At 38.8% G+C, this 12,663-nt stretch overlaps 1 protein-coding gene across 1 annotated transcript in view; it reads right to left on the bottom strand.

Annotated features, from left to right (window-relative positions):
- The window catches only part of NDUFA5 (NADH:ubiquinone oxidoreductase subunit A5), an 18,163-nt gene extending 5,720 nt beyond the window's left edge, over nucleotides 1–12,443 (bottom strand). The window contains exons 1-4 of the mRNA XM_007946749.2: nucleotides 12,423–12,443; nucleotides 12,071–12,115; nucleotides 10,064–10,180; nucleotides 4,023–4,088 (exon numbers count right to left, since the gene is read on the bottom strand). Of these exons, the coding sequence (XP_007944940.1) occupies nucleotides 4,023–4,088; nucleotides 10,064–10,180; nucleotides 12,071–12,115; nucleotides 12,423–12,443 (249 nt within the window). The remainder of the gene's footprint in view (nucleotides 1–4,022; nucleotides 4,089–10,063; nucleotides 10,181–12,070; nucleotides 12,116–12,422) is intronic.
- Nucleotides 12,444–12,663: the final 220 nt, after the last annotated feature.

Genomic DNA, 12,663 nt, shown 5'->3' with positions numbered 1-12,663 from the left:
GGAGATGTTGCATTGTGCTAAATTGTGGTCAATGTCATGAGACAAAGTGTATGTGATCTGCTGTTTGGAAAGTGTATTTGCTCTGTAAATTTTCACCCAAATCACAATTTAAAAAAAATAAATAAATACATACACTATACTACAACAAAATTTTCTTACCTTTACTATCTATTTTCTAAGGCATTTTTAAAAAATGCTAGTCACAACTCACCAAACTGATTTTACGACCAACTAATTAACTGGCTAAGACCCACAGAATTAAAAATATCAGTCATGTATAAACCAACCCATTACCACTGACTTGATTCCAACTCAAGGTGACCCACAGAACAAAGCAGAATAATGCCTCATAGGGCTTCCAAGGCTGTACTCTTTGCGGAAGCAAACTGTCACCTCTTTCTCCCACACAGTTGCTGGTGGGTTCAAACTGCCAACTTTTTGGTTAGCAGCTGAGCACTTAACCACTGCACCACAAAAGCTCCCCTTTGATCATTGTTGTTGTTTGCCGTCGAGTCAAACCCGACTCATAGCGACCCCTCCTTGCGTTTCCGAGGCAGTATCACTACGGAAGTAGGATTGCCCAACCTTCCTTCCGAGGAGTGGCTGGTGGGTTTGAACCGCCAGCCGTCTGGTTAGCAGGCAAGTGTCTTAGCCACTATGCTACCAGAGCTCCCCCTTTGATCATATACAACAAATATATTTTAGGCACCTTGCTATTTCATATTTTTTCTTTAACAAAAAAGCCTGTAACAACTCTGGCCAACTTAGAAGATGGATGAAATCACTAAATTATCAAATTTAAATCCAGTATTTCCTAACAAACCTGTTTTAAATGTAAAGATATCTGAGAATGTGAATGCATAATGAAATGGTTGATTTTCTGCCCATGAGAATGTGAAGAATGCCAAAGGTGACTTAAAAAAAATATTTAATGTACCTTAAGACTCTAACTGCATAGACTAGTGTATCAACTAACATCATGATCAAAGGGAAACCATGTGGCACAAAATAAAGGCATCATTCAAGAAGAGGACAATAGAAAGAGGTCTGCAGCAAGTTTCCTTAGCACTACATCTAGTATCATAGTCAACCTATGGCAAAAGAACAGAGGCCAGGAAAACAATCCTTCAAATGAGTGAAACAGTCCACGTGAATAGAAAGCTGTCTAATGTCATATCCTTCTTTTTCCACAGACATTAAGTAGCTCTCTTCAATCAGTATACCATGTACACTGGTGATATATATATATACCTCCCCAATTTCCAATACCACCCAATCATTCCTTTTATCTGTCCTTTGATAAGAGGCAAGAGAAATTAAGAAGAAAATTACTACGTTTTTAAAACATACAGAAAAAGAGTAAAAACGTAGGGGGTAGTGTTGTGGTAATGGGGGAAGAACAACTCAGAAAAGGAGGGCGAGAATGATTGACAACTCAAAGAATATAATCTATCTCACTGAACTGTACATATAAAAATGCTGAATTGGCATATGTTTTTCTGTTTATATTCTTAACAACAATAAAATAAGTAAATTAATTTTTTTAGAAAAGAAGTATAAAACAAAAGTAAATTAAAATAGAATTGATTATTTATCACACCCTTATAAAGGGAAGGCTTTCTAAGCCTATAATATTGGAGGGGGAAAATATGACAAAATTTGACCAAAAATTTTATAGACCTCTATATATGATAGAAAAAGCAAATGAAGTTCAAAGGAAAGGAACAAACTGAAAAAACATTTGCAGCAAATACGATAAAAGTTTTAAGAAATATAGAAGAAAAATAGTAAGAGCAAAGGATAGAGGAAAAACATTAATGATTTAATTTATGAAACAAGAAACACATTTTTACAGTTTAATCTTTTTAGGAATGGGGGGAGCAAACTAAAAGAAAATTAAAACTGAGGCATTACTTCCCTCAACTAAATTAAAACTAGCATTCTTACCAGCATGGATATGTTCCAATTGGTATTTTGAAACGAAGTATGGCACTCATTAGAAGTTAATCTTTTTAGAAACTAATTTGGAAATAGGGACTAAGAATTTGACTCATCTCATGTAAAAGATGTTTTGATTAATACTTTTACTTCAAAGTATTGATCTTAATGAAATAATGTAAAAAACTGAAAAATCTATTTGTGCCATCATATCACATTATTATTCATTTAGCAAAAAAAATTCTATTTTTAAGTTGTTCTAAATGTCATTAAAGTACTTTTATAACAAGAAGTTATGAAAAAAAGGTGTTAAGTATTTGATTCACCTATTATTTTCTAGGCTGTCAGCCATGTTTCACCGAACAAAGGTCATTCTGCTGCATATTCAGCTCTTCAATTGTGTAAAACAGCCAACAGAAAAGAAAGTATTCTGATGTCAAAAATTTATTCAAGATAGCTCATTTTAGCATGTATCTTGGGTCAGTACAAATCCAATCCAGTATTATAGGCCATTCTGATGTCAAAAAAAATTTATTCAAGATAGCTCATTTTAGCATGTACCTTGGGTCAACACAAATCCAGCCCAATATTATAACCATCTAAATCTAATGCAAAGGAAAATTTTAATCATGACTACTTTAAACCACTAATAAAAATATAAATTATGCTAACTAGCATAAAACAATATATTGACAAAAATACTAAGATGATTACAAAGATCAATTGTTAAATATTCAAAACAGTATTTTTCTAGGCTATCAATTTCTGTAGCCTATCTAAGACCAAGGGAGCTCTGGTAGCATAGTACCTAGGCACTGGACTGCTAATCAGAGGGCCAGTGGTTCAAATCCACCAGCAACTCCTCGGAAGGAAGATGGGGCAATCTACTTCCATAGTGATAATGCCTCAGAAACCCAAGGAGGGGTCGCTATGAGTCGGGCTGACTTGATAGCACATAACAACAACAACATCTAAGACCAAAGAGCTCTGGAGGCATAGTGCCTAACGCTTTTGACTGCTAATCAGAAGGGTGGCGGTTCAAACTCACCAGCCACTCCTAGCCAGGAAGGCTGAGCAATATACCTCCGTAGAGATACCACCTTGGAAATCCAAGGAAGGGTTACTATGAGTTGAGACCAACTCAACGGGCAGTGAGTTTGGTTTTTTATCTAAGACCAAGAAGAAAGAATAAATATGCAAGTTAAGTATCATTAAAATCTTTTTTTCTCTCTCTGGTGGCATAGTGCTTAAGGCATTTGACTGCTAAACAGAACACTGGTGGTTCACACCCACCAGCCCCTCCTCAACTTCCATAGTGATACCACCTCAGAAACCAAAGGAAGGGTCGCTATGAGTTGGATCCAACTCCATGCCAGTGCATCTGGTTTTAGTTTGGTTTATGTAGTGGCTATAGCAAGAAGGGAAAGAAAAAGATTTCCAAATAGAGTACTTTTAAGATTTAAATATTCTACATGTAATATTCAAAATTTTTCCAATCAGTGTTCCATTCATAATCATGCTTGAATTTTATCATTTAATATCATTATTTGCCATTACTTGGGAAATAAAAATTAAGCTCTCAAATTTACTTTGCAATTGTAAGTTTTTTCTTTCCTCAATAAATGTTAACTTAGTTAAAAGCTCCAACAACCAAAACTAAAGGTACATTTAAAGTTTATAACTCAAGGCATCTGCATTTTTCAGTATTAGAAATATATCACTTTTAAAAATGAAAATAATCATTTGTACCTATAAAATTATTAGAACAAAACTAATATTGTGCTACTAATTTGAACCTAAGGTAAGGCTAACAAGAACATGGTAATTAAACTCAAAGAGTATCAAATTCCAAACTTCCTACAGAAGGCTCATAAATTCAGACTATGATCAATGATAACCAAATAGTTAACTAATACAGTACGCATGCTGAAAGTATAGACTTTTCTTTAGGTGGTTAGTCTTATACTTGATGAGCTGCTATAAAGAAATTTAGTTTCCCTTTCTTTTTGGAATAACAGTTTTATGCCTCTATATAAAATGAACATTTGAAACCAAGTATTAATATATTCAACTCTTTCCTTTACCTGAAAAATTACTTCTTCAATTTGTCCACCCTGAAGTTGGTCTTCTAATTTTTTAATATCTGGTTCCTATAATTTCAGGAAATAAAAGAAAAAATTTTAAACAAAGGAGCACAATGTCTCAATGGTTCAAATTTCATATTTTAAAAATTCATACTAAAAAACCACTTGAAACAAGTAATTTTTCTTTCATCAATATCATTAATATCATTTGGTTCGCTCCAAATATGTGGTGCAATTCCATTTCATTTCTCCATTATTTTATTGCTTTTTATCTTAAAATTAAAACAACTTTTAATACTGACATGCTTACAAAGGGTAAGAAATAGGACGCCTAATTCAGCCTTTCCAAAATACAGATTTTAAAAATAATCTCTATATAGCACTTCATTTTTCTTTGTACAGTTGACCCTTGAACAACAAGAGGGTTAGGGACGCTGATGCCCTGTGCAGTCGAAAATTCACATATAACTTTTGACTCCCCTGTTGTTGTTGTCAGGTGCCGTCAAGTCATCTCCAACTCATACCAACCTCATGTACAGCAGAACAAAACGCTGCCTGTCCTGTGCCAGCCCCATGATCTCTGCTGTACCTAAGCCCATCATTACGCCCCTGTGTCAATCCATCTCGTTTGAACATGCAAATGAGCAGTTGATCGTCTGTTCCACAATCAGCTCCTAGTCTTATTTTGGCTGAAGATAGTGAGCTTCTCCATCACCTCTTGCCACAGATGTAGTCAGTCTGATGCCTGTGTACTCCATCTGGTGAAGTCCACGTGTATAACCGCTGTTTGTGTTGTTGAAAAAAGGTATTTGTAATGAATAAGTAGTTGGTCTTGCAAAATTCTATCATGCGATCTCCAGCATTTATTTCTATCTCCAAGGCGAAATTTTTCAACTACCGGTCATTCTTCTTTGTTTCCAACTTTTGCATTCCAGTCACCAGTAATAATTAGCACATCCTGATTGCATGTTTGGTCAATTTCAGACTGTACAAGTTGGTAAATATCAATTTCCTCATCCTTGGCTTTGGTGGTTGGTACGTAAATTTGAATAGCAGTAGTATTAACTGGCTTTCCTTGTAGGCATATGGATATTATCCTATCACTGAGAAAACTGTACTTCAGCATAGATCTTGGAACACTCTTTGTGACGATGAATGCCACGCCATTCCTCTTCAATTTGTCATTCCCGACATAGTAAATCATGGTTATCTGATTCAAAATGGCCAAAACCTGTCCATTTCAGCTCACTAATGCCTAGGATATCAATCTTTGTATTCCATTTCATTTTTGACAACTTCTCATTTTCCTCAATTCATACTTCATACATTCCATGTTCCGATTATCAATGGATGTTTGCAACTATTTCTTCTCATATTGAGTCGTGCCACTTCAGTAAATGGAAGCCCCAAAAGCTCTACTTTATCCATGTCATTAAGGTAGGCTCTATTCTGATGACGCAGTACTTTCCCAGTCATATTTCGAGTGCCTTCCGACCTGAGGGGCTCATCTTCTGGCACTGCATTGGACAATGTTTCAGGGCTATTCATAAAATTTTCCAATAATATATCAGTGTTTCACTACTATTCCTAAGGTTTTCACTGGCCAATTCTTTGAGAAGTGGATGGCCTCTTCCTTCTTTCAAGCCTGTTTCAGTCTGGAAGCTCCACCTAAACCAGTCCACCATGGGCACCCCCACTGGCATAGCCTCTAGCCTCACAGCAACATGCAGCCACCACATTATGACAAACCAACAGATGAGTTCATCTCCCTTAGCTGTTCCAACCACTCCACTCACTTCCTGGGCTACCCCCTACCTGTTCCTGTCGGCCCTGTCTGTCGCTGCTCCCTGTTGCCCAGGGCTCTCCCCCGCCTGCCTTACCTGTTCCAGCTGCTGGCCCTGTCTACCGCTGCTTGCCCATCTGCCGCTGCTCCCTGCTGCCTGGGAGCTGTCCCCCCACCCTGCCTCACCTGTTCCAGCCATCAGCCCTGTCTGCTGCTGCTTGACTCCCCTAAAACTTAACTAATAGCCTACTGCTAACCAGAGCCTTAATGATAACATAGTCGATTAACACAGTTCTTGCCATATAGTGATTAGATTTTCACATGAAGACACATACACATGCACAACGGTAAGTTTATTAACTATATGGCATGATGAGTATTTACTATTCATTAAGTGGAAGTGGATTATCATAAAGGTCTTCATTTCCTCAGTCTTCACACTGAGTAGGCTGAGGAGGAAGAGGAATTGGTCATGATGTCTTAGGGGTGGCAGAGGCGGAACAGGTGGAGGAGGTGGAAGGGGAAGCAGGAGAGGCAGGCACATTGGTGTAACTTTACGGAAATGCAGCATAGTTTGTCTGACTCTTTTATTTTTCTAAAAATGTGTGGTACCAATCCTTCTTCCACCATTTGCTTTAGTTTCAGTGCCCGTATCATAGAAGAGTCCATGTCATAAAAGAAGTCTTAAATAATCAGAACCCTTCTGCCAGGTATCTAATGTCAATTTGTCTTCTGGCACTTCTACATCTTCTTCCTCATCATCTAGCACTGGTTTGGACGTACTCATCTCCATCAAGTCACCTCTATTCATTCCCCTGATGTGGTGCCTATTAGCTCTAGAATTTCTCTAAGATCCGTATCTTGAAACCCTCCACCCCCCACTTTTTTGGCATATCTACAATCTCTCATGATTTCCTTGACTGACTCTGTTGTGAAAAAAATCCACGTTTAAGTGAGCTCATGCAGGTCAAACCCAAGTTATTCGATGGTCAACTGTATTGTATACAATTCCTCTGAGAGCATTAGTACTGAAAATAAACGCTCCCCTATGACCTAAAAATTGCACTAACTGTAAACCAGAAATATGTAAGTTAAGCAAATGACATATGCAAGAATGTTCACAGCAGCACAAATCATCATAAGCACAAACTACAAACAACTCAAATGACCACATAAAACAGAATGAGTCAATAAATCATGGTATATGGATACGATGGGAGCTCTGGTGGCATAGTGCCTAAGGCATTTGACTGCTAACCATAATGCTGGCAGTTCAAACCCACCCCTGGGAAGGAAGACTGGGCAATCTACTTCTGTAGAGATACTGCCTCGGAAACCCAAGGAGGGGTTGCTATGTGTTGAAATGACTCAAAGGCAGTGAGTTTTTGGTTTTTTTTGGATACAATAAAATACTATACAATGATGAGACTACAACTACATGCAACAACACAGAAGATTCTCAAATGTGATATTAAGCAGGTAAAAAAAGCACAAAAGAGTACATAAAGTATGAAAACAGGTAAAACAAGTCTAAGTGTTAGAACAGAAGGAAGACTGGGCAATCTACTTCCGTAGAGATACTGCCTTGGAAACCCAAGGAGGGGTTGCTCCATGGCAGTGAGTTTAAGTGTTAGAAGCTACAAGAGCAGTTACCTTAGATGGGCAGTGACTTGGAAAAGAATAAGAGAAGTTTGGGGCTCAGCAAGTGTCTTAGCATGCAAGTTCATAAAGCTCTATTTATGATTTCTTCATATTTCTTTAGATAAGTTATGCTTCAATAAAGTTTTGAAAAAATACCGAGCACACTTAATGATACTATTTATTTTCTAGTAGACTGAGGTTTTTTTTTTACATACATATACATGCATGTATGTAAATAAGGCACTGTCATTACCACAGTGGTTGTCCTGGTATATAAATGGAATGATAAAAGGAAGAACACTTTCTTACATGTTCCTGACTCAGGGTATCTACCTGGCTTCTTCTTTCACTTCCTTCCAGGCTTTGCTTACATATCACCACCTTCTTGGTACGGCCTAAAGGAGCCCTAATAGTGCAATGGTAAAGCACTCATCTGGTAACAGAAAGGTCAGTGGTTCAAACTCACCAGCCATTCATGGGAAAAAAATGTGGCAGTTGGCTTCTGTAAAGATTTATAGCCTTAAAAACCCTACTCTCTCCTACAGGGTCACTGAGTCGGAATTGACTCGATGGCAATGAGTTTGGTTTTAAAATTAGTTGGTGTATTTGCAATCCCAGTATACTTCATCTTAACCACTGTACTATCAGGGCTTCTTCCAACTAGTTATAAGGGTACTAAAATAGCCCAGATCACAGATAAGGATTTTACAACTAGTAAGAAGTAATGAGGATGTTGTTGTTGTTGTTGTTATGAACCGTCAAGTCGGACCCGACTCACAGTGATCCCTCCTTGGGTTTCCAAGGCAGTATCACAGTGGAAGTAGATTGCCCCATCTTCCTTCCGAGGAGTGGCTGGTGGGTTTGAACCGCCAGCCTTCTGGTTAGCAGTCAAGTGCCTTAGGCACTATGCTACCAGAGCTCCTAAGAAGTAATGATAACGGTTATTATTTGCTATGAAAGAAAAGAGAGAAAAAGGCATTAAGGAGAATGTAGGGATACACTCTTTATTTTTTCCTTTTTTAAAAGATAAGAACAAAGATAGATATGTTTTGGGCTATAACAAAGATACAAATAAGATGGGAGAGGCTAAAAAGAAAGCAAAGAGTACAAATGATTAAAGGGCAACAGGTCACTGAGAATGAAGGCAGGTAAAGAAAAGTAACATTAACGAACCCCTGAAACTATTGCCTTGAGATAATCTTAAAAGTTAAATCAAAAATATCCCCTGAAGTTTTCTTTCAATCAAACAATAGTAGCATAACTTGTTGTTATGTGCCATTGAGTCAGACCCGACTCATAGCAATCCCTCCTTGGGTTTCCAAGGCGGTATCACTAAAGGAGTAGATTGCCCAACCTTCCTTCCAAGGAGCAGCTGGTGGGTTTGAACCGCCAGCCTTCTGGTTAGCAGTCAAGTGCCTTAGGCACTGCAGCACCAGAGTGTCTGCCTTGAGCATTATGCTCTTTTAAGATCAATCTATCTATCTGAGATCAAATTGACAACAGCAATCCCAAAGACTACATAGGAACCTTAGGAGGCAGTGAGTTTATATTAATGCAGGAACAACTCAGAAAAGGAAAGTGAGAATATCTGCACAGCACAAAGGATACAATCAACGTCACCAAACTATACATAAAGAAGCTGCTAAATTGGTGAAAGTTTTGCTGTGCATATTCTCAACAGCAGCAAAATAAATAAAATTTTTAAAAAGAGCAGCACTGAAGAGATTCACTTCATGAAATGAAAAATTTCTTACTCTGTAATGGGAAAAAAATATGTAACTCATTTTTCTTAAGGAAAACATAAAATGAAAGGAAATATGAACTTCCCCTATAGAGACTTTAATCTGGAAATAACTTCCAGAATTGCCAGGCTAAGAATGAACGTTCCAAATCAGATTCCATTGTTTTACTATATACCTGAGAAGACTAATTCTTTCAGCTGTAACATTTGTTAATATAGAAATAATGCATGTATTATTATGCATGTATGTAAATTATTTCTACAGTTTATAAATACTTTAGATAATTACATAAAATCCTAAAAAGATAGCTAGTGTGAAATTTTAATGACAGCTCGATATAGTTTGATCAGCAAGAGTATTCTGTGTTCCTTTGTAAAGTCTTTAAGAGCTGTGAAATGCTCTATGTAATTATAATTATTGGTAGTTAAGACAAACTAGCTTGTTTCACTTCTTTCTGTGATGACCCACTTCCTAAAATAGTTATTTCTGTTTTCTTTAAATACAACAGAGTTTTTAATTTTCCCTTATTCTAGAGAACAGAGATTAAAGACTGATGTATCTATAGATAAGAAGCAAAAGGAGAGAGGAATTGATAAGGAAAAGACTTAAGAGCAACAGCCAGGATGTTGTTACCTCAGGGCAAGGACCTGACCTTATTCTGTACTCCAGTATTTAATAAGGCCCTGAATAAAGAAGGCACTGAATAAACAGGAACTGGCTGAATGAAAAAGGATAGAAGTAGCATGGAAGGGAGGAGAATAGAAATATGAGGCAAAGTGTAGAATGTACAATAACAAAACAATCAAAACTTCTTCTGTTCAACATTGCCTTGAGTACCATAAACTCAAGAGAACAAAAGCAAGTTAGCTACTTACTGCATTAACCATATTCAGCTTCTCATTTGTAATCTCTTCTGTATACTTTCTATATGCAGCATTTTTAGGGATTTGCTCAATAATGTCAAGGATCTTTGTGTATAATATTCTTAGTCTCTGAAAAGGCAAATCAGAAAAATTTCCATAGGTTAATCACCAAATATTCAATAGCAAAAAACCATGACTCATGTGTTTTTACAAAAAGCATTTAACTCTTTCTTGCTGCACTCTCTTCATTTCTGTACCTCTCCCCCATCCTTTACAACTTAGTGAAAATGTGAGTATAAATGTGGAAACTCTTTATAAACCTTACAGAAGTTGTACATAAGTCAAAAGTATGATAACAAGTAGTAAAAGAACTGCATTCCAAATTGTTACTAATGACCTTTTTGTAAAATCAAATCATTTACTAAACCAGTGTTTCTCAAATGAGGTACTGGGCACTTGAAATTCTGTGTTTTTTCCCCCCAACTTTTCTTATATGAATTTCTGTGGAAATAAAAACATATATAAGCATAGCCTGGATTATTTAATGATCAAATTTGAACTGCATATGCTCATATTTCAGTGCTAATGGTTGTGATTATGATGGAGCTGGTACCATAGGAATGAAGACTCAATTGAGAAAAGTAGCAAGAGAACAAAGTATGTAATTGTGCAACATGTATTAATGGACAGCAACCTCCAAGTTTAGTACAAAGACAAAAAAACAAACTCATTGCCATTGAGTCGGTCCCGACTCATACAGCAGTAGGTAGTAAAAGCAAATACTGTAAAAGCATTTACTGCCTCGGAAACCCAAGGAGGGGTAACAACAACAAGAAGCAGTTAACTATACAAGCCTTTCATAAAAGGAAAGGTCAGTGTTTGAAATGGAAATATAAGAGTCATCAGTGTATAGATGGCATGTTGTTGTTGTTACATGCCATCCAGTCGGACCCACTCATAGCGACCCCTCCTTGGGTTTCCAAGGCAGTATCACTAAGGAAGTTGATTGTCCAACTTTACTTCCAAGGAGTGACTGGTGGGTCTGAACCACCAGCCTTCTGATTAGGAGTCAAGTGCCTTAGGCACTATGCTACCAGAGCTCCTAGATGGTATGTAGAATTATTAAATTGAGTCTAGTCACCGAAAGAGAGCAAATCTACTTAAAGAAAGATCCAACAACTAAGTCCTGAGCATTCAAAAATTTAGAAGTGAGAATAGGAGTAATAACAGAAAGGAGATGTTGAAAGAGTATGTTGTTGTGGTTGTTATGCGCCATCGAGTCAGACCCCTCCTTGGGTTGCCAAGGCAGTATCACTACAGAAGTAGAGTGTCCTGAAGCCCACTTTTAAAAAAGTCCTTGATGGAGAAAGTGTCAAATGCAGCTACTGGGTCAATATAGATGAGAAATGAGAAGTGACCACAGGATTAGCCACACAGAAGTCACTGGGACCTTGGCCAAGCCTAACTGGAGTGTGTTCAAGGGAGAATAAAAGAGAAACTGGAGAGAGGAAGTAGCTAACTCTTTTGAGTAATCTATAAAAGGAAGGAGAGCCAACAGTGTGGTACTGGGGGGCGGAGAAGAATCAAGGGAAGGCTTTTTGTTTCTTACGATGGAAAGTATTTCTGAATCTAGACGGGAAAAACCTACTAACAGAGCAAATTGGTGATGCGGGACGAGGGGGCATATCCTGGAGCCACAGCTAGGGCGAAAGCGTCTGGCATCGGGGGCACCTGGGCAGAAATGGGGAGGCGGAGGAGAGATGCCCAACAGGTCAGCTCGGGAGGTCGCTCAGGAAGGACCAGTGAAGCCATGAGAACGCCACGGAAAAAATCGGCAAGCAAAGTGGCTTCTGAAAGGCCATGCAAGAAAAGTGGCTAGTATCAACGGCGTGGGTTCTACTCTTGTCTCAAGACCTGCCCCTGTGCTTCAAACATCCGCATCGCGTAGTGAAATCTAATGAGGGTTCCTAGGTTCCAGCCTTCCTTGGGAGCTCAGGAGTGAAGAAAAGGAGTACATACCTCGTGTGGACTGTCACATACAGCCAATCCCACAAGGCCAGTGGTCTGTTCAAAAACAAAACACGATTCATGTTATTACGAAGGTTTCCACGCATGGCCCACTCTAAGGAAAAGTTAAAACTGGCCCATAGTCAGCTACCGGTCTCTCAATCTCGCTCACTGGGAGCGTTTATCTGCCTCTCGGAGCGGAGCCACTAAACTGGGCGGTCACCCCTGAGGGCAGTGCAGAACGGGGCCCGAGGAGCTCCGCTGAGGCCGCGCCAGTTACACCCCCCACGCGCTGGAAGAGGGGCTATCCGGCAGACTCAAACCCCAGAGCCCAAATTCCACCAGTGACCTCCATTCGCCTCACCTTCTTTAGCAACCCCGCCATGACAGCGCCGACAAGCCATCCACCAGCAGCCCTATGGGAACTCGCTCAGACCCGCTCAATCTACCACAGAGACTGCGGCTCTGTCACCTTGGAAACAGCTTGGCCCCTCCCCCTCAGAACTTCCGTCCCAGCAAAGACCCGTAGTCAGTCCTGAAAGGGAAAGGTGACGCATGCGTAATAAGTACGCAAGCGGCTAAACCGGGCTGGGGGACGGAGTTGG

Source organism: Orycteropus afer, unplaced genomic scaffold (genome assembly GCF_000298275.1).
Source record: "Orycteropus afer afer isolate SDZICR_OR568_19922 unplaced genomic scaffold, OryAfe1.0 scaffold00170, whole genome shotgun sequence".
NCBI classification, from domain to species: Eukaryota; Metazoa; Chordata; class Mammalia; order Tubulidentata; family Orycteropodidae; genus Orycteropus; species Orycteropus afer.
This window is presented reverse-complemented; position numbering and strand designations above follow the sequence as displayed.